The sequence below is a fragment of the Pleurodeles waltl genome, chromosome 12 (assembly GCF_031143425.1).
Source record: "Pleurodeles waltl isolate 20211129_DDA chromosome 12, aPleWal1.hap1.20221129, whole genome shotgun sequence".
Taxonomy (NCBI): domain Eukaryota; kingdom Metazoa; phylum Chordata; class Amphibia; order Caudata; family Salamandridae; genus Pleurodeles; species Pleurodeles waltl.
Window position 1 is genome coordinate 559817056 of NC_090451.1, and position 22405 is coordinate 559839460.

General features: G+C 45.8%; 1 protein-coding gene across 2 annotated transcripts in view; it reads right to left on the minus strand.

Moving 5' to 3' along the window:
- LDHD (lactate dehydrogenase D) overlaps nucleotides 1–9998 on the minus strand; it is a 432353-nt gene extending 422355 nt beyond the window's left edge. For both annotated transcript variants that reach the window (XM_069217648.1, XM_069217649.1), the window contains exon 1: nucleotides 9784–9998. In XM_069217648.1, coding sequence (XP_069073749.1) covers nucleotides 9784–9861 — 78 coding nt within the window. In that variant the 5' untranslated portion in view covers nucleotides 9862–9998. The remainder of the gene's footprint in view (nucleotides 1–9783) is intronic.
- Between the last annotated feature and the right edge of the window lie 12407 nt (nucleotides 9999–22405).

Consider the following 22405-nt stretch of genomic DNA (forward strand, 5'->3'; position numbering starts at 1 on the left):
AATCCCAGTTAACTACCGTGTTCTCCTTAATCCCTTCCTACAGACTCTTCCCTCTTCCAATTCTCCTTTACTCATCTAAAACCTCATCATACTACTATAATCTTCCAATTAATACTTTGTGAATCTTCCCACCTCTATCCCTCCATTATTCTATTCAAACCAGCTAACAGACTTAGATAATCTCCACTCAAATTAACTCATACCTCCATATGATAATACTAATGCTGTACTCCTATTTCACTATACTAACCTACCACTAATCCTTTTGGGTTCCAGAGTAGCATGCTACTCACTGAAAAGCACTTTGAAGCCTCGTCAGGGGTAGTAAGGCATATATAAATACAATTACAATCAACAATACAATCTACAATAAGTGTCATATACCGCCTCTCACGTCATACATTGTGTCTATAGTGTTATTTCATGTTACTCTTTGGACTGCCTGCTAATACTGCCATATGCTCGCCATCATAGTTTGTACAGACCAATATATTTGTCTTGTGTCCTGTTTACTATCACGTGCACTGCTTGCCATTAGCGTGCTCACTATCCTGATGTACAACCTACCATGCTGCATGAATGGTCTGCCAGGAGCAAACGCCCTTTGTATTACAACATATGTAGAGTCTGCCGTAAGTGCTTGGTGGGATATGTAATGTTACATGTGCCACATACCAGCTCATTCGCCTTGCCTGCCATTTGTATTTTGCCTAATCAAACGTCATGTGCTCCTCCTCATACCACCCCCAAACTCCGAAAGCATTATGATAATTTACAAACAGTATACCTGCTGATAACAAAACATACTCCACATGCTGAATATTTGTATGCAGGGCAGGTTCTCTTGCGGGGAGGCAGGGGCCCAGGTAAACCCATGGACCATTCACAAGTATAAATAACACATTTTTTCTTTTTCTTAAGGATTCACATGTAGCTGCAGAATCGCTTTCTCAGCTGAATAGTTTACTTTTTATGAACACCACCAATGATTTGGGCTACTTGCCTGGGGACGCGTGTGAAGTCAGTGCCTCTGGCGGCTGTCATCACAGCATGTGAATAGCAGGGGTGCATGTGACACTCCCACTACATCAAGAACGTAAAAGCTCCTATGACACAGTGGTTAAGAGACAAAAATAGCCCTAATGCACACACAATCTGACAGGATCTTACCACCCCAAGAAAAGAAATTAAAATGTGCATGCAATAAGCATATATAATAACTTGTTGTTTTCTATTTTCTGCTGTGACAGTGCGCCAAACTTGCTGCAATATTTGAAAAAAACACAGCCAATGCCAAATGGTTTCAAGTCAAAGAATGTTGCCAAGTGTCCGTAATACAGCACACATACACCATGGGCAGGTGTAGTGCAAGTTCCCATTGTATGAAAAATAGTTACAGGGTACTAGGAGTGCTAGGTCTGAATGCAGACACTTGTGTACCCACAGAAGCACCTGCACACCTGCTTCTATAGTAGCAGTTCAAGAGTCCTTTACATACACAAAATTGTCACCCCATAGGCAGTCGCAGTTAAAGTTCGTATTAGTGTTCGTACCTAACCTGTTTGGTATCAAAGTTTTGCACGTCACTTGAGATGGTATGCTCCAAGAAACCTAATGATTCATATGCTAGTTCCCCACATTGCCCAAAATATTTTCATTAATGTGTGCCTGTCAAGCTTACAATGTTGGTAAAGGCACAATTTGGCTCCAAGGTCAACGTTTGATTTTGTTTGCATATTCTCTAAAAGGGTAGACGCCTATCCCTGTGCCTGGGCTGATGCTATCACCATGGCTAAAAGAACTAATCTGAAACTTTGCCCCAAAGTTTGGAATCCTGCCCAAGATCAGAATTTACAATAGAACTCATTTTGTGTCACTTTTGTACTTCAGGAACTATGCAAAGCTTTCGGGATTTAACAGCACTCCAGCTCTGGCTGGGCACTCAAGTACTCAGGAAAGGTGGAACCTCTCTTGCCGGTTGCTTTCGGGTGTGCCCACTGACTCAAACTGGGGGAGCCCATGATTCCAATCCCTTTCGAAAAGGAAGAACAATATACTACTTTACACTTGCATGGCCACTTCATTTGTAATGTGACAACTACACCAATCGTGCCACTCCTGAGAGCTGACTGTACCCTTGACTGATCAAGAGAACATGTCCTTTTGTATTATTCTAGCTTTGGCTGCCCAAGCACTGGCTTGTGAGGAAGGAAACTGCAGCCTTTGTGCGGAACACAATGAATGCAACTGGAACATATATGAATGCACTGATTAATCAACACCTGAAATTATGTTCCAATACTTATTTTTTTATTAGGTGTGTTGTTTAAGTTCAGCGGTAACTGACCAAACTGGGCCATGTGATGTTTTTGGACAATCAGGACACCTTAATGCCACCAAGGAATATAGTTCCATGAGGAACAGAGTAAAAATGGCACCCACAGATGAAGCTGTAGTTTCTCATAAAGATTTGGACCCTTCACATCTTAATGCCAACCACTCGGCCTCTCTCACATTCCGCATAGTGCATGTCGTGACAAAAGAAAGAACGAATGGGGCTCCTGGGCCCAACGGTTTGTCACAGGCCGTTCAAACACAACATTCTGTTCTGGGCTGAACAGTTCACTAGGCTCTCTGATTACTGCCAGAGGACCTCCCTGATACCAGACATATGGCCTGGCGCCATAATACATCTGATATATAAAGACAGTACAAATAACTACAGGTTAATAGCTCTTCTCGACAATGATGCCAAATACTATGCCAGTCTGCTCCTGGAAGGCGTATGGTCATGGGTGGAACATAGTCGGCTAATCCCTTCAATCAAATGGGGTTTATGGCTAAATGTGGGATGATAACCAATTTAATGGCAATATCTGTTCTGATACATAAAGCAAGAGCCTCAAAATCTCTGATACACTGTTGCTTTGTTGACTTCAGGGCTGCATCGAGTAACAAGGGGAGCCCTGTGGGCCAAGTTACACAGATGGGGAGTACTTCAGAACAGTGGTCTTCAAACCTTTTAGCGTCGGGGTCGCCCAGTGGATGAAAAATAAAAAAATCATCGGGCCCCCACCACATTTTAAGCAATTATTCTACTAAATTGGCAAAGTTTAAATATGTCTAGATTTATTTAAACGTTGCAGTTATGTTCGGTTACTGTTGTAAAAATTCAACACATGATGCCAAACATACTATTCTAGTCTGGCAGGCCTAACTAACACGTAAAAGTATCCAGAGTGTGATTATTGTGGGTGGTGGTGGAGGTTTTGAAGGGTATTTGGAGTCCCTTCCCTTTTGACACACACTCCCAGCTTGGATATAAATGACAAAACATGTTAGTAAAATGATGGCCCATTACAAGAGCAGTTTATGGCTGCTCATTTTTTTCTGCTTAAAACAAAGACCTATTATCAGCATAATGCTTCTTTTGGCCAGAGGCTTGGAAACCCCCCTCACACCCCACTCCTCACCTCCTGGGATCATTTGAGGACCCCCTTGGGGTGCCTGCCCCACCGTTTAAATACCCCCTGGTTCAGAACCTTTTGGAGGCTATTATTCAGCTACACTCTGACACATGGCATCAAATCTGGGAGATGGCACCCACATACTTTTTCTAGCTACGACACAATGAGCAGTGAAAAAGGGGTGCAAATTAGCCTCTTTGCGCCAGCTTATTCATTGCAGACCTACCGCAGACACTTGATGTTACTAATAGTCACGCCCCAAAAATAGGTGGCACAATTTGTAATACGCAGACAAACTCACAACTTTAGTCACACAAGGGTAGGCCTCCAATGACTACTTAATCAGCTGTACACTTATACAGGATTGTTTCTTCTTCCTCCTCCTCAGGGGAGGAGGGTACTACTGCCATTTCTACACCTGGGGGTCGCCAGGTTCCAGGTAGTTCTTCTGCACCACTCATGTCAAGAGAGTAAGTACAGGACATGATAGAGGTGGCTGTTTCTATGGCTCTCCAGGCAGGGACGGCCAGACCTAGTCGGTCTAAAGTTGTCCGTCCTCCTGCGACTGCGGAGAGATCCTCTTCAGATGATGAGGTGGAGGATGCTCCATCTACTTCCTCTGGGGGGAAATATGTCTCCAGGGAAGAGATGTGGGAGGTGATGTCACATGTGCGGGACAATTTAGGTTTTCCAGTGTTTCAGCCTGCGGGATCTGACTCACACTTGTTCCCGCAGTATCAGACGCCTTCTAAGTTTGCCATGCCTTTTCAGGGACCTGTGAAGGATATGGTGTTTCGGGAATGGAAGGATGTGGATAAAGCTCAAGTTCCACGATTCCTTCAGAAACTTTATTTAATGGAAGGGGAGGATGTGTTACCTCCCTCTGTTCGTCTGGATTCCATTTTGGCAACCCTGATTGGCAAGACGGCAGTCAATCCGGAGGATTGTGCGCCTACTGATGCCACGGACCGTAAAGTGGATTCTGTTCTCAAGAGGGCTTTTACGGCAGAAAATCTGGCCCTGAGAGCAGGTATATATTCTGCTTATGCGGCCCAGTCGTTGGTGCAGGACTTTGTTAAGCTGGCGGTTGCTGTACAGGAAGGTGCGGAGTGCTCCAAACTTCTAGCGGTTATGGAGCAGCAGGCCAGGTTGTTGGCAGACGTATCATCGGATGTGGTCTGTACTTCGGCTCTGGCATCTGGGGCTTTGATTGGGGCCCATAGGTCCCTCTGGTTAAGATTGTGGAAGGCGGATCCTGGGGAGAAGTCTGCTCTCCTGAGACTGCCTTTTGAAGGACGTAGTTTGTTTGGTGATCAGTTGCCTTCCATGCTTTCCAAGGCATTTAAGGAGAGGAAGCATGCTTTGCCTTATAAAGGTGGCTCTGCTTCTGGCAAAGGGTGGAAGAAGCATTCCCGTTCGTCTCCCAAGACGGATGCAAAATCTTTTTCTTTCAGGAAACGTCGTTTTCAGCCCCGTTTTTCCCCTAAGAAGTCTGCTCCTTCGAACCGGGGTGGGTTCAAGAAGGGGTCCTGACAATCACTGTGGGCCTGGCATAGGGCAGGTTGGGGGAAGGCTGAGGCACTTTCTTTCTGCTTGGCAGGAGAGTGTCAGCGATCATTGGGTGCTGGACATTGTGGCCAATGGTTACGTCATAGACTTCGATGTGGTGCCTCCAGATTCCGGGGTGTGTCCCACTCCTCTGCCTGCGGTTGGGGCACGGAGAGAGGCATTGTTGAACGGGGTCCGAGACTTACTTCTCAAAGGGGCCATTTCCCGCGTTCCTCTAGAAGAAAGGGGTCGGGCACTTATTCCGTCTTGTTTCTAGTTCAGAAGGTGTCAGGGGGTTTTCGGCCTGTCCTCAATCTGAAAGGAGTGAATGCGTGGTTCAAGACGGTGCATTTTCGCATGCTGTCAATTCAGACTATTTTTCTGATGGTCAGTCAGGGGGATTTTCTGGCGTCGCTGGATCTGCAGGATGCATACCTACATGTGCCAGTGGCAAAGGCTTCTCAGCGGTTCCTACGGTTTGCAGTAGGCCTGGAACATTATCAGTTTTGTGTGCTGCCTTTCGGCCTCAAGTCATCTCCCCGGATTTTCACCAAGGTGCTGGCCCCTCTAGTGGCTCTTCTACATTCAGAAGGGGTGTTTATTCATCCTTATCTGGACGATATCCTAATACATGCACCCTCACAGGTCCAGTTGCGGAGGCATGTGGCCCGGGTACTTGTGGTCCTACAAAACCACAGGTTTTTGATCAACTGGGGGAAGTCAGATTTGGTCCCTTCCCAAGATCTGGTTTTTCTAGGGGCTCGGTTTCGGACTCATCTAGGTTTAGTGACTGTGTCGGAAAAGAGGTTAGGTGTGCTCCAGTCCCTGGTGAGGACGATCATGTCGCAGTCTGCCCCTCGAGCGCTTCTATGGTTACGTCTGCAGGGACATTTGGCGTCAGTGATTTTTCTGGTTCCTTGGGCGCGATTCCATCTGGTTTGCTTGATGAACTGGTTCCTAAGGAGGTGGGCTCCAGGATTGGGTTCTCTGCTGACTCGGATTCCGGGATCAGGGTTGATACGCAGGGAGTTGAGATGGTGGTTGGGGTCCACGCATCTTCAAGTAGGGTCTTTGTCTCCTCTTATCCCAGTTGTGATAACGACGGATGCCAGCCTCTCAGGTTGGGGTGCTTGGATGGGGTCGGTGCAGATTCAGGGATTTTGGTCTCCGCTAGAGGCCAATCGGTCGTCATAATGGCGCAAATTGAAGGCAGTGTTGTTGGCTCTGATTCATATCCAGGTATCCCTGAAAGGAGTTGCGGTTCTTATTCGGACAGACAACTTAGTCACCAAGGCTTATGTAAACCAGCAGGGGGAGACCCGGTCAAGGGCTTTGTTCAGTCTGGCAAGAAAGATTTTTGTGTGGGCTCAGGAGTGGGTTCCTTCTCTCTGGGTTACCTACATTCGGGGGGTGGTCAATGTTCGGGCAGATCTGCTAAGCAGGGTGATTCCTTCCTCACAACTTTTCTCCCTCCGAAGGTCGCTGTTTCTTCATCTTGTTCGCCTCTGGGGTCTTCCGGTGATAGATGTGTGTGCATCCCCAGAGAATGCGAAACTCAGTCGCTTCTGCTCCCGCTTTCGTTGTCCTCAGGCTTGGGAGGTGGACGGGATGTCGTGTCCTTGGCCTCGGGGACTTTTGTACACTTTCCCGCCATTTCAGCTGCTCCGGGCTTTTCTGTTGAGAGTTCGGCATTTGGGAGCCAGAGTTATCTTGATTGCGCCCCATTCGCCGAGGGCGAATGGTTTTCCATTGCTGCAGTTGATGGCGTCGGGTCGGATGTGGCCTCTTCCTCTTTGTCCGTCTCCCCTGGAGTTTCCTTGCCTCTCAAAGGGGCCATTGAGGAGGTTGCACTTGACGGCCTGGAAGTTGAACGACAGGATTTGACGGGTCTAGGTAGCTTTGAGTTCTACGTTACTGGCTTCAAGACGGCGTTCCACTTTGGTTTCTTATGGTAGACAGTGGAAAGTTTTTTCTTCTTGGTGCTTCCGGCATAAATTAGATCCTACATGCACTTCTATTTTTGATGTGATACAATTTTTACAGGATGGTGCACAATTGGGTTTGTCGGTGGCTTCTCTGCGGGTGCAGTGGGTGGCTATTCAGGCATTTAGGGGTCCTTGGCTTAATCTGTCGGATGAGGGTCATTTGATGCCTAGATTTTTTCAGGGTCTTCTTAACCTGTTTCCTCACCCAGTACGTTCTTTTCCTTCCTGGGATCATTCCTTAGTTTTGGATGCATTGACTGCTGCCCCTTTTGAACCGCTGGGGGATTGTGACTTGCGTCATCTTTCTTTGAAGACGTTCTTTTTGGAGGCCATTACTTCGGCCCGCCGTTTAGGGGAATTGGGGGCCTTGGCCTGTTCCTTTCCTTTTTGTAAGGTTTTTCCGGATCGGGTGGTGCTTGTTCCGGTTCCTTCTTTTATTTCAAAAGTTAACTCTTCTTTTCATGCTCGCCAGGAGGTCATACTTCCTTCATTTTGTCCGAATCCTTCCTCGGATGAGGAGGTTCGGTTACATTCTTTGGATGTGCGCAGGGCATTGTCAGAGTATCTGCGTGTGGTGGCTCCTTTCCGTAAAGGGGATTCTCTTTTTGTGAATTTCGGTCCGGCCCGGAAGGGTTAGAAGCCTTCCACTGCTTTGTTGAGTCGGTGGGTGCGCTCCTTGATTCTATTGCCTTATTCATTGAAGGAGGTGGTTCCTCCCCAGGGGATTCAGGGCTGTTCTACCAGGGGTATGGCGGCAACGGTGGCTGAGCTTCAGGGTGCTTCAGTGGTGGAAATTTGCAGGGCCGCCACTTGGGCCTCGCCTTCTACATTTGTTCGGCATTATAGGCTGGCGGGCTTGGGTAGTTTGGAGTCGGTTTTGGGTCACCTAGTCTTATCCTCTATGATGTAATAGGGGGGTAGGGTCTCGATGGTCTTTATGGATTGTAATTAAACTTATTGCAACTCAGTGTCCGTCTCCTGTTTTCTCTTGCTATGTCTCATTGGTCAAAGGAAGGCGAGGGAGGGATGGGAGGTAATGCGTCCATTACTTACGATAATGGCATTACTCCTAGTCCTACTCCCTCGCCTTCCTTTCCGTTCCCCCCCCGGTACAGACCACCTGAGTTGCTGCTTGGGCTTGTTTTTGTACAGGAGGTGGTGGTGGGGGGGGGGTTTAAAGGGGGAAGGGAGGGTCTAAGGGGAGGCAGGAAGCCTCATTGGTCAAAGGAAGGCGAGGGAGTAGGACTAGGAGTAATGCCATTATCGTAAGTAATGGACGCATTTTTCAAGAGTGTGTAGAAATAACACAAATGTTAAGGTGAAATACATTCAAGAAGAAGCGCTATATCAAATCGAGTTCCGATGAGCAGAATGGTGTCACAGATGATAATGGAGTATTTTGCATGGCGACTTATGGCCAATTACTTTGGTGGGTTTGGCGGCTTAGTAAGCGTTCTGTCTTTCGCTGACTGTCTGCGCTGTTCCACATGCCGGCTTCAGCTCTGGCCTGTGTTCCATCACGTCACACTGTTAAGTGGCTCAATGGCTCAAGATAAGATCAGACTGGCCACCATCCTTTTCAGAGTAGAACTCTACAGGCCCTGGTGACACAACAACCTAAGGCTACAAGTCTAAGAAAACAGTGTTCTGCTACCTAAACATCCAAGACTTGTGGCAGTGCTTTAAGTGGGTTGAAACAGGTCAGAGTACTCTTAAAGGTGTGCTGCCTGAGACGTTTATCTAAGAAACCTCCACAAGAGGTGTGACCTATAGGTGTGCTCCGCAATATTGGTGAAATGCTCTGCTCGACAAATTAACAAACAGTTTTTCTGGATAAAGAATGCTACAAATGATCACAACAAATAAGAAAATATTATTTAAACATGTTATCTTGCACTCTATATTGGGTCATACGTAATAAAACACTCGACGAGGAACATTTAAAAGTAAGGTTGATAACGTGGTTAGTCAATTAAAAGGAAGCAGTGGACAGCGTTCAATATGTTACACTATCACAGTGGGGCTTTACAGTGACATAGGACTGCAGCTCCGGTGCCCAACAGTTAGGTACAGTTTTTCTCTGTGGCTAAAGAAGAAAGAAAATAAGGAGTTTTACAGTTCCTTGATTCAGTGTGGGATTTTCTGCTTCGCCAGTGCTCGCCTGGGCCACTTGTACCACTAACTCAACAGGGTTGAAAGTCACAAGTCATACACGGTACAGTGCATTGTGGGCTCTCGTGGGTGGCACAATATGAAGCCATACAAAAAAGCACTTTGGTTTCCCCGTTTGTCATCAATTAAAAACGCAGGTCTCTCCACTTACAGTTCCACGCTAAATCATCCCGTAGGTGTCTCTCTGCTTTCAGTGACTTGTAAGGAATGCATGTTTATTCCATCATAAAATCCCACTACAATTACGAGCATGCGAATGAACAAGGACTGGACAAGCAACTCGCGCATGGACCTGTTAAACCTGAGAGCTCTGGACCACTAGCATAACCAGTCCAATTACAAAGTGCAAGGTGCAGACTCGTACGCGCGAGTCGTCTCCGGTGTCAGTTTAGTACTCTCTTAGCGGTTATATTAGTAAGGTCAGTTTTCAGAAGTGGGTCAATTAATCAGAAGTTTACTGTTTTTCGAACTTGTAGGCGCGACTGTGACTTTGAAGATATTATTAATCAATTCCCTTGTGGGGAGCCCATCTGAACCAGCCTGACGTGCTATATAAAACGTGACATTTACATCTCCCTGACGATAACTCAAGGAATATGTGAATTACTTACTTGGCTGCTCACAGGGCACCTTCTCTGGGAGCTGTCGGTGCACCTCTTCGTCAGTCTAGACACAAGCCGCAAAAACATGACAGTAGCCGTGAGACTGCGGTCACTAGTAAACCAAAGACTGCGGTCAAGGCTCAGGCAATGACCCGGTCACACATTAGTAGCACTGCGCTCGAGGACAGAGCAGGAGGTGGTACACATTTCACAGCCCCACTAGTAAGCCGGGCTCATTCAAGCCCCGTGTTAAAATGAGACAAGCAATAGCACTGGCTGCCCGAAAGGGGAGGGCGAAAGAGGTGTGTCGTTAAGGCGGACTGACAAACGCTTTAAAGGTTGAACAATTTTCAGTCGATGTTTATCGCGCCTTTCTCGGCTAATTCTAGTTCTTGTAGTTTTGCGTTTCTGTCTTGTTTTTGCTTCTGTCCTTCTCACTATTTAATGCAGGTTTTGCGTTTTTCTCATTTTTATTTTTTCTCCATTTTCTACCCACCTATAGCGGACATAGTTTCTCCTCAATCACCGTCGCTCCTGCCGCCTCTCTTTTAAGTCGAAGCCTACCAGACCGTTTAGTTTGCTAAAGGTATAATGAGGATATTTCAAAATCTTCCATTGGAATGCATTACGCCCATTGCTTACCACTGCTGTGCAGTTTGTAACTCCCATTTGCTTGTTTTATTTGTTTTAGACTGTCCAGCTTGCCTTAATCCATACCATGGAACAAACTCTGTTTACTGTATTCTTCCACCGTGCTCACTTTCTGTAAACAGGCCTTTAATTTTGTTCTTGTCACATTTACTGTGCATTCAAAAAAGAGGTCAAATGTCAGGCTTTGTCTTCCAAGGTGCTCGATGTTTACTTTTCTTTCTCAGACTTCAAAGGGTAAGGTTTTATCTGACAGTCTGGGGGTGTAAAAGGGGTGGCTTTTTAGGTCTCGCCTACACAGCGCATGAGCTGTCCTTGGGAAGGGTTTTGTTTACAGTGAAGGGGTTGAAGCCCGCCTTTGCTGCCCATTCGTTAGCTGTATTGTTGCTCTTCTTTCCTAGTTCCTGATTGACCAGCGCATGCTATGCGTCACTTCCAGTTTATAATCTGCTGCACAGACGAAGTACAGATTGATTTCTGTTGATTAATGGTCGTCCGTGGCTCACGCTGTCATTATGGTACTATTTATTTACCTCCCCGGAAGCGCGTTTGGAGGCGGTCCAAAGGGCAGGAGCCCTTTAAACTTGATTTCGCGCTCCCGCTGTCACGGGAAGCGTGTTTGGAGGCGGAGGCGGTCCACAGGGCAGGAGCCCTTTAAACTTGATTTCTTGCTCTCGCTGTCGCGGGAAGCGCGTTTGGAGGTGGAGGCGGTCCTAAGGGCAGGAGCCCTTTAAACTTGATTTCACGCTCCCGCTGTCGCGGGAAGCGCGTTTGGAGGCGGAGGCGGTCCACAGGGCAGGAGCCCTTTAAACTTGATTTCGCGCTCCCGCTGTCGCGGGATGCGCACGGGCGGCGCCCGGGCCAAGGGCGGGCCCATCCTTCGCCCATCAGCGCCAGGAAGAGGCTGGGCTGGGCCACCCCCCTGAGAACTTCCCTGGGATTTCAGGATAAGGCTCATTGGACTCCTAAGAGGTACTGCATTTTCTCTCCTGTGATTGTTCTTCCATAACCCCCCTTATTTGGGTTTCACGGCTTAGGAGGTCCCAAGTAACTGGCATCTAAGTAAGATCTGCTAATAGAGCAGTTCCATTTATTTATTTACTATTTTCACACTGCCATTGCTTCCCTGTATATCACTCATATCGGCTTAGATTGGTGTTCTGCTATTATTTGCAAGACGATGGGTAAAAGAAAGACCACCACACCTGGGGCCGATGGAGCACACGCCGTGCCCTTCCAATCATCAATAACTAGCTACTTATCTTCAGTTATCGGGGCCATTGAAAATTGAAATTGTCCAAGTGGAAGAAAGAATTGGGGTGGCAAATAACTTGACTCAAAGAACCTCTTTAGAACCCACGACTTATATACAGTCTGCAGTCTCTTCAATTGCTCCCCGTGAATTCAATTCGCCTCTGCCTGAAGATGACGTTAATGCCTTGCATTCTTTACAGCCCTTTAACGCAGCTAACATCGAACATTTAGCTGACACTCCCCCTCCCCCCAAAAAAAGGAAAGCTGGAGGACTCCGTAAGTGTAATAAGTTACTTAAATATCCAACGAAGGCTAAAGAATGTATTTCTACACCATTATTGGGCGAACTAGGCTCAGACTGCAGGATTCTAAGAGACAATCATTTGACCAACTTAGACTCGATCCTCAAACCTTTTTTTTCGGCTTTAGAGGAAGCTAACATTACTTATTGATTCCAAATTTGAGCAGTTACAAGAAACTATTCTTAAATATCTGCCTCAGCAGTCCACTTTAAAATCTAGTACAAATTCCCCTCCCTCTACTCCGAAACTGGTGTCTGATCCCAATGCCTCTCAGCAGGCTAACTGTTTAATGAATTGCAACCAACTCCCGTTCCATCGCATACTTACCCGCGATTCCCATGATGACTTATTAACTGATTCTCTGTCTACTTTGGCTGGTGGTGCGATTGCCTTACTGAAGCCTGAAACTGCTTCTAAACCTAGATCTTCCACTAGTACAAAGGAGGTTCTACAGCTTCCTCCGGATAGCTTGCCATATGTCTTAGTCTTAGCAAACGTTCCTCCTCTTGATTGTACCCAGAAGGAAGATACTCATGCGCTAATAAGGAAATGTGCACATTGGATGAGCCAAAAACTTAGATACCAAGATGATCTAAATAATAGAATAATTATGGCTAGAAGGGTGAAGTGGTTAGGCTTGTCTAAAAAAGTATATGAAGGCGATTGTATAGTGATTAATTTTGCAAATTCTCATTGTGTTAATTATTTGTTGGCGTCTCTACCATCGAGTCCAAAAGGGGAAGGTGGGATCAAAGTCTATCCATTAAGCTTTTTCTACAGGCCGCCCACTTCATCACTTCCTCCTACGAGGGCTTCCCATGGTAAAAATATTTTAACAAAGGCACCTTTACAGAACCCCACCCTTGACCCTGGGGGTACCCAAAATCACTCTTTCCTTGTCGCAGTTGATTGACAGTTCGAGGGCTCGGAGCTCCTAAATGATTGTTTACAGGAACTAGAGCTGATGGGTGTGCATACACTTTTGGAATCACCCATAGGGTCTGATGAGCTAGTTAGCTTTCCACATCTTACAACAGACACGGTCATAACTGAGGAGTCTGGGAAAATAAATGTGATCTTGCTTTTGCAAGGGATATGGCAAACAGTCAGATAAGAGAAACACCCACCTATACAGGGAGTACTAATGGCAGCATTATTGATTTTATTTTTATCAATTCCTCACTTTCACGTTCAATAGTGGATTTTAAAAGTAAATCTCACTGTGCCAGTGACCATAACCCTTTCAGTATAAAACAATCCTTTAAAACTAGAGTAATCTTACCTAGGACTGCATATAAAGGTAAAGAGGTGTTTAAAAGAAATTCTGGCCCTCGCATGAGGTGGGAGAGAGTAAACCCTAACACTTTTCACGCAAACCTTATAACTCAAAATAAGGCTGACATCAACACTTGCTTGTCCCTGCAATCCACTCCATTCCACCTTATAACTGCCTTTGAATCTTTAAGCTGTGCTATTTCTGAGGCACTGACGTGTGCCCAATATCCCAAAGGTGCAAAACCTCAACGGTGGTTCAATTCTGCCTGTACGGCTGCCCATAGAGATCTAAAGTCAGTGATCAAAACTATTCCATGTAATCGGGATTTACTTAAACAGGCCAGGGGCCCATACAAATCAGTCCTTGAAGAGAGAAAGAATGAAATACGCACTAGCGCTTGGGAAGACCTTATGGCAGTGACGGAACTACGGGATCCCTCTCAATTTTGGAAGGTGGTTAATCACCCATATTTTTCAGGAAAGGAAAATAGGGATGACGACTGTTTGATACCAGAGGGGGTTTGGGTAGACCATTTTTCATCTGTATTTCAATCTGCAAATAATCCTAATGATGGAGGGGAGGTATGTTGCCTCCCATGTTCGGCTACTCCAATTCCAGTTAAGAGCAGCATTTTACTTGAGGCACACAAGATCAGTGCAGCAATAACTAAAATGAAACTAAGGAAAGCTCCTGGCCCCGATGGGATACCGGTGGACCTATTTAAATCTCTACCTGATCTGTGGGTTCCATTAATCACAAATGTTCTGAACAGTGCTATTCAAAGTGCTATCCCCTCCTCATGGTTAATGGCAATAATCGTTCCGATCTTCAAAAAGGGTAATAGGCTTGACCCTTTCTGCTATAGACCCATCTCTTTAATAGACTCCACGGCAAAGATACTGGGGAGTGTCATTCTGACCCGGCTCGAGGATTGGGTTGTAAGGACAAACATTTTATCGCCAATTCAATATGGGTTTAGGTCTGGATTAGGCACAGTGGATCAGGCCCTAAATTTACATCTTATCCTCAGTAAATATGTTATTGCCAAAAGGGAACCTATCCACTTAGCATTTATAGATCTGTCCAGTGCATTTGATATGGTGAACAGAGCAAAACTGTGGGACATAATGGATACAATGGGGATTGAGCAAGATTTGCTGGATTTGATCAAACGCTTATACTCTGACCTCTCTATTTTAATTCAGTTTGGACAACACGGCGAAAGGTCTCATCCCCTTGTTTCCAGTCGAGGTGTTAGACAGGGCTGCACACTGGCACCTTTTATGTTTCTACTGTACATAAACGGCTTGTATAATTGTTTGGTCCAAAATGGTAAGGATTTCCTAAGGATGAGTTTTAGACAATTGCCAATTTTATTATATGCCGATGATGCTGTTTTAATTGCCTGCACGGCCAATGGTCTACAGACTCTCCTGGATCTTTTTTTAACACATACACAAGAGCTTGATTTGAAAGTCAATTTAAAAAAATCACACGTTATGACCTGCAGTCCTAAAAACACTCTTACCAAATGTTTTAGAATGGGGGGGAACACTTTGACAAAGGTAAAAGACTTTTGCTATCTAGGTCTGTATCTAAGTTCCACTCTGTCTTGGAAATTCCATTTGAATTTTAAGTTTCAACAACTGGCAAGAAATGTTGAGGCAATCTTTCGTTTTGCCCGCAGATTAGGGCATAGACCGGTCCACCAGATCCTCACGCTCTACAACTCTAAATGTGTTTCGGCGGCGATTTATGGGGGTGGCCTTTGGTGATATACCAGTCCAAGCATTCTACAGCTTGCAGAGAATAAATTCCTTCATCGGTTAGTTATGGTACCTAAGAACATAGCGAACATTTTATGCCATGAGGAACTGGGAATCCGCTACATTACAGATTTGATAGATATTGCCCCACTTTTGCTATGGATAAAAGTATGGTCAAATCCGGCGTCTACTTTAACACACAATTGCGTAAAAGATTGTATTTCACTAACAAACTGTAACAAAATTCCATGGCTAAATTTTGTTCACAATGGCTTCCGAAACTTGGACTTGGAGTATATGTATTTTAAACCAGAGCTCCTGCCAGCTAATGCGAAATAAATTGTTAAACTTCGACATAAAGAGCATGTTATGAATCTTAGATACCAAGTGGCAGAGAAATTTAGTTCTTTTAATTCATACATACAAATTCTATCATCAGACTTGCTAGAACCTTATTTTGTTTGGTTCCCGACCCCTTCTTTATACTCTTTACTCGTACTTTTTAGATTTAACCTGATCCATTTTAGAGTGGTGTTCCCGATAAAATGTGTGTGGGAAAAAACACTACCGCCATGCCCTTGTGATAACTTTTCGAAACAAAGTACTTGCCACTTTATTTTATTTTGTAAACTTTACTCAGTTCCCAGGAAATCCTTTCTATTACCCATTTTGCGTAACTTGCACCCTTCTTCCTACAAAGAAGGATTGACTGGCATCCAAAGCCTCTCATCCAAACAAATGTGCATTTCTATTCTTAGTTGTATTAAATCCGCTATCACCATTAGAAACCGATATGAACTGGTAATGTGACTATTTATTAAGAGAAACTAGGCATTGTCTTATTACTATATTGTCTTATCATTATATACGCTTTTATAAGTATTTATTATCTTATACTGTTTTAGTAAGCTTGGGCGGTAAGCTTAGACTTAATAGATTTGCTTTTTATGAATGCTATAAGTACTGTATTTTATGATGACTTTTATGTATGCATGTATACTTTTATGGCAAAACGGCGAATAAAGTTATTCTGACTGACTGACTATTTACCTCCCACATTTCTTCTTTTTTGCCGTATTACTGCCCCCCTCTCGCACCAATTGTTACTTGCACCGCAAGCTAAGCTGTTTATATTTTAAAGTACTCCACAAGTGCGTGTGTTCTCCAGCTGAATCCCTTGTTTTTTCCTTTCTCCTCTTCCGCGCTTGTTGCTCTCTCTCGCCCGACTGTATACTTTATCCCGTTCTGTGCCTTGGACGAGGTGACCTTGTCCAATGACACGTAATCAGTATTTGCTTCTTCTTCGTATGCTGCATTTTGTAGACAATGCTTTAGCCTTGCCACGAGATCACCCTGATTGTGACCGTCTTTTTAAGATTAGGCCTGTCCTTGATCATTTTGTGGATCGGTTTTCAGAGGTCTATGTTCCAAGCAAAGAGATAAGTGTGGACGAGTCTTTGGTCCTTTTCAATGGGCGTTTAGTTTTTAAGCAGTACATTCCTAGTAAGAGGGCACTGTATGGGATTAAATTGAATCTGCTGTCAGAAAGCAGTACAGGATATGTGTATAATTTCCAGGTCTGCACTGGTAGGGATTCCAGTATTGACCCTCCTGGTTGTCCGGCCACTTTTGGAGTTAGCGAAAAAATTGTGTGGGAACTTGCTAGACGGCTGTTTAACAAAGGTCACCATTTGTACGTAGATAATTTCTACACTGGAGTGCAGTTGTTCAAGGAGTTGTTTAGAGTGGACACTGTTGCTTGTGGCACAATCCGTTCTAACCGGAAAGGCTATCCAAGGGAGCTTGTCTGTAAGAAACTTGTGAGGGGACAGTGCAGTGCCTTGCCGAATAATGAGCTGCTAGCTATGAAATTTTCAGACAGGAGGGATGTGTACATGCTATCGACCATCCATGATGAGAGTACTACCCCTGTGGCTGTTTGGGGTTAGGTTGTGGAAGTGCGCAAACCTGCGTGCATTTGGGACTACAATAGGCACATGGGTGGTGTTGATAGAGTAGATCAGAGGTTGGAACTTTACACTGCTCTTCGTAAGCCTTATGTGTGGTATAAAAAGTTGGCCCTACATTTATTTCATTTGGCAACTTTTAATGCCTTTATTGTATACAAGGATTGTTCACCTGAGTCAAGGATGACATTTGTTAAATTTCAGGAGTCGGTAATAGAAAGCCTTATTGTGGTGGAACCGGCAAGAGTTCCTAGAGTAGAAGTGGTGGAGGATGTGGCTAGATTGAAAGATCGGCACTTTCCAGATCACATTCCTCCCACTCCCAAAAAAGACTTGCCCACAAAGAAATGTAGAGTATGTGCCCGGAGATTAATCCGGAGGGAGAGCCGGATGTACTGCCCCGAATGCCCTTCAAAGCCTGGGCTGTGTGTGCCCAGCTGTTATAGAAGTTACCATACAAAAAAAAACTTCTGGGAAATACCGTGAGCGTAAGCTGTCTGTTTTATATTTTCATATGTTTCACGGTTGGCATCTCTGTCATGTATTTAGTTAGAGCTTTTGTGTTTGTAGTTTTGTGCTTATTTTATAATTAGTGGTTTCTTTGTTGTTTATAAACAAAAAAAAGTGATGGCGGTGTGCGTGGGGTGGCGCTTGGCTGGCGGTGTGCGTGGGGTGGCGCTTGGCTGGCTTTGTGCGTGGGGTGGCACTTGGAAGGCGGTGTGTGTGGGGTGGGGCTTGGAAGGCAGTGTGCTTGGGGTGGGGCTTGGCTGGCGGTGTGCTTGGGGTGGCGCTTTGCTGGCGGTGTGCGTGGGGTGGGGCTTGGAAGGCGGTGTGCTTGGGGTGGCGCTTGGCTGGCGGTGTGCTTGGGGTGGCATTTGGCTGGCGGTGTGCGTGGGGTGGGGCTTGGAAGGTGGTGTGCTTGGGGTGGGGCTTGGCTGGGGGTGTGCTTGGGGTGGCGCTTGGCTGGCGGTGCCAGCCAAACGCCAGTCCACACTCCCATCAGCTGGTGTGATTCTTGTATCAGGCATGTGGGCGTATGTAAGTGATGGGCCCCTGAGTGGCGCGGTCTGTTGATGTGAGTGTTGTAATGTGCTGGGCCCGTGGCTGGCGGTGTGAATGGTCTTGTGCGTGTCATGTATAAAAGGTGTGTGAATGGACTGTAAAGCGGTTGGTGCCTTGTCGCGGCTTTACAGCTCACGAGCTGTGAGTCATTGGTTCAGTTTTTTGCCTTTCAGTTATTAACAGTGCATTTCATTTTTGTGAAATCTCTTGTTAATAAAATTTGATCCACTGAACCATCACTCACCCTCGTGCCAAATCCAACCAGTATGTGTGGTAAAAATGACAAAACCTGCTCAGCTGTAATCAGGCGTCGCAGCACACCTGTGACACGCTAGGTGCCTCGGGTGGGACCCCGATGATGAAGCATGCCTCCAACTTGGTTGGTGGGTGAGGGGTCTTTTTCACATAACCTAAGTGTGTTTCTTTTCACAATTTTAGTGTTTGGCACATCACGGACGTATGTGCACACATCAAAATGATATATTACAAAAATACCTGTGTTTGGGGGGGAGGGCCCACCTATGTTTTTGGTCCTGGGTGCGGCCTTCATCTAGGGAAACCTACAAAACCCAGACATTTTTAAAAACTAGACACCCCAAGGAGTCCAGGGAGGTGTGGCTTGCGTGGCTCCCCCAACATTTTCTTACCCAGACTCCTCTGTAAACCTCAAAATTTGCATAAAAAAGCATATTTTCCTGACTTTTCTTAGTAGGATCACCGCTCCAGCACAAAATTCCTACTCCCCAGTTTTCCCATCAGTCTCCCAAGTAAAATGACACCTCACTTATATGGGTCCCCAAAGCAGAGTCCGTCTAAAGATGTATAAAAGAATATGTCCTTATAAACTCGCTGTTCTATCCCCTCTATCTCTACAAGTTTTGGGCCTTATTCTGTTGCAGGCACCTGGCCCACCCACACAAGTGAGGTATCATTTTTATCGGGAGACTTGGGGGAACGCTGGGTGGAAGGAAATTTGTGGCTCCTCTCAGATTCCAGAACTTTCTGTCACCAAAATTCGAGGAAAAGGTGTTTTTTTAGCCAAATTTTGAGGTTTGCAAAGGGGTTCTGGGTAACAGAACCTGGTCAGAGCCCCACAAGTCACCCCATCTTGGATTCCCCGAGGTCTCTAGTTTTCAAAAATGCACAGGTTTGGTAGGTTTCCCTAGGTGCCGGCTGAGCTACAGGCCAAAATCTACAGGTAGGCACTGTTTTCTTTCAAAAAATGGGATGTGTCCACGTTGCGCTTTGGGGCATTTCCTGTCGCGGGCGCTAGGCCTACCCACACAAGTGAGGTATCATTTTTATCGGGAGACTTGGGGGAACGCTGGGTGGAAGGAAATTTGTGCCTCCTCTCAGATTCCAGAACTTTCTGCCACAGAAATGTGAGGAACATGTGTTTTTTTAGCCCAATTTTGAGGTTTGCAAAGGATTCTGGGTAACACAACCTGTTCAGAGCCCCACAAGTCACTCCATCTTGGATTCCCCTAGGTCTCTAGTTTTCAAAAATGCACAGGTTTGGTAGGTTTTCCTAGGTGCCGGCTGAGCTAGATGCCAAAATCTACAGGTAGGCACTTTGCAAAAAACACCTCTGTTTTCTTTCAAAAAATGGGATGTGTCCATGTTGCGCTTTGGGGCGTTTCCTGTTGCGGGCGCTAGGCCTACCCACACAAGTGAGGTATCATTTTTATCGGGAGACTTGGGGGAATGCTGGGTGGAAGGAAATCTGTGGCTCCTCTCAGATTCCAGAACTTTCTGTCACCATAATGTCAGTAATATGTGTTTTTTTAGCCAAATTTTGAGGTTTGCAAAGGATTCTGGGTAACAGAACCTCGTCAGAGCCCCACAAGTCACCCCATCTTGGATTCCCCTAGGTCTCTAGTTTTCAAAAATGCACAGGTTTGGTAGGTTTCCCTAGGTGCCGGCTGAGCTAGAGGCCAAAATCTACAGGTAGGCACTTTGCAAAAAACACCTCTGTTTTCTTAAAAAAAATGGGATGTGTCCATGTTGCGCTTTGGGGCGTTTCCTGTCGCGGGCGCTAGGCCTAACCACACAAGTGAGGTATCATTTTTATCGGGAGACTTGGGGGAACGCTGGGTGGAAGGAAATTTGTGGCACCTCTCAGATTCCAGAACTTTCTGTCACCATAATGTGAGGAAAATGTGTTTTTTTTAGCCACATTTTGAGGTTTGCAAAGGATTCTGGGTCACAGAACCTGGTCAGAGCCCCACAAGTCACCCCATCTTGGATTCCCCTAGGTCTTTAGTTTTCAAAAATGCACAGGTTTGGTAGGTTTCCCTAGGTGCCGGCTGAGCTAGAGGCCAAAATCTACAGGTAAGCACTTTGCAAAAAACACCTCTGTTTTCTTTAAAAAAAATGGGATGTGTCCACGTTGCGCTTTGGGGCATTTCCTGTTGCGGGCGCTAGGCCTACCCACACAAGTGAGGTATCTTTTTTATTGGGAGACTTGGGGGAACGCTGGGTGGAAGGAAATTTGTGGCTCCTCTCAGATTCCAGAACTTTCTGCCACAGAAATATGAGGAACATGTGTTTTTTAAGCCCAATTTTGAGGTTTGCAAAGGATTCTGGGTAACAGAACCTGGTCAGAGCCCCACAAGTCACTCATCTTGGATTCCCCTAGGTCTCTAGGTTTCAAAAATGCACAGGTTTGGTAGGTTTCCCTAGGTGCCGGCTGAGCTAGAGGCCAAAATCTACAGGTAGGCACTTTGCAAAAAACACCTCTGTTTTCTTTAAAAAAATGGGATGTGTCCACGTTGCGCTTTGGGGCATTTCCTGTTGCGGGCGCTAGGCCTACCCACACAAGTGAGGTATCATTTTTATTGGGAGACTTGGGGGAACGCTGGGTGGAAGGAAATTTGTGGCTCCTCTCAGATTCCAGAACTTTGTGCCACAGAAATGTGAGGAACATGTGTTTTTTAAGCCCAATTTTGAGGTTTGCAAAGGATTCTGGGTAACAGAACCTGGTCAGAGCCCCACAAGTCACTCATCTTGGATTCCCCTAGGTCTCTAGGTTTCAAAAATGCACAGGTTTGGTAGGTTTCCCTAGGTGCCGGCTGAGCTAGAGGCCAAAATCTACAGGTAGGCACTTTGCAAAAAACACCTCTGTTTTCTTTCAAAAAATGGGATGTGTCCACGTTGCGCTTTGGGGCGTTTCCTGTCGAGGGCGCTAGGCCTACCCACACAAGTGAGGTATCATTTCTATCGGGAGACTTGGGGGAACGCTGGGTGGAAGGAAATGTGTGGCTCCTCTCAGATTCCAGAACCTTCTGTCACCATAATGTGAGGAAAATGTGTTTTTTTAGCCAAATTTTGAGGTTTGCAAAGGATTCTGGGTAACAGAACCTGGTCAGAGTCCCACACGTCACCCCCATCTTGGATTCCCCTAGGTCTCTAGTTTTCACAAATGCACAGGTTTGGTAGGTTTCCCTAGGTGCCGGCTGCGCTAGAGGCCAAAATCTACAGGTAGGCACTTTGCAAAAAACACCTCTGTTTTCTTTCAAAAACTGGGATGTGTCCACGTAGCGCTTTGGGTCATTTCCTGTCGCGGGCGCTCGGCCTACCCACACAAGTGAGGTATTATTTTTATCGGGAGACTTGGGGGAACGCTGGGTGGAAGGAAATTTGTGGCTCCTCTCAGATTCCAGAACTTTCTGTCACCGAAATGAGAGGAAAAGATGTTTTTTTAGCCAACTTTTGAGGTTTGCAAAGGGGTTCTGGGTAACAGAACCTGGTCAGAGCCCCACAAGTCACCCCATCTTGGATTCCCCTAGGTCTCTAGTTTTCAAAAATGCACAGGTTTGGTAGGTTTCCCTAGGTGCCGGCTGAGCTACAGGCCAAAATCCACAGGTAGGCACTGTTTTCTTTCAAAAAATGGGATGTGTCCACGTTGCGCTTTGGGGCATTTCCTGTCGTGGGCGCTAGGCCTACCCACACAAGTGAGGTATCATTTTTATCGGGAGACTTGGGGGAACGCTGGGTGGAAGGAAATTTGTGGCTCCTCTCAGATTCCAGAACTTTCTGCCACAGAAATGTGAGGAACATGTGTTTTTTTAGCCCAATTTTGAGGTTTGCAAAGGATTCTGGGTAACAGAACCTGTTCAGAGCACCACAAGTCACTCCATCTTGGATTCCCCTAGGTCTCTAGTTTTAAAAAATGCACAGGTTTGGTAGTTTTCCCTAGGTGCCGGCTGAGCTAGAGGCCAAAATCTACAGGTAGGCACTTTGCAAAAAACACCTCTGTTTTCTTTCAAAAAATGGGATGTGTCCATGTTGGTCTTTGGGGCGTTTCCTGTTGCGGGCTCTAGGCCTACCCACACAAGTGAGGTATCATTTTTATCG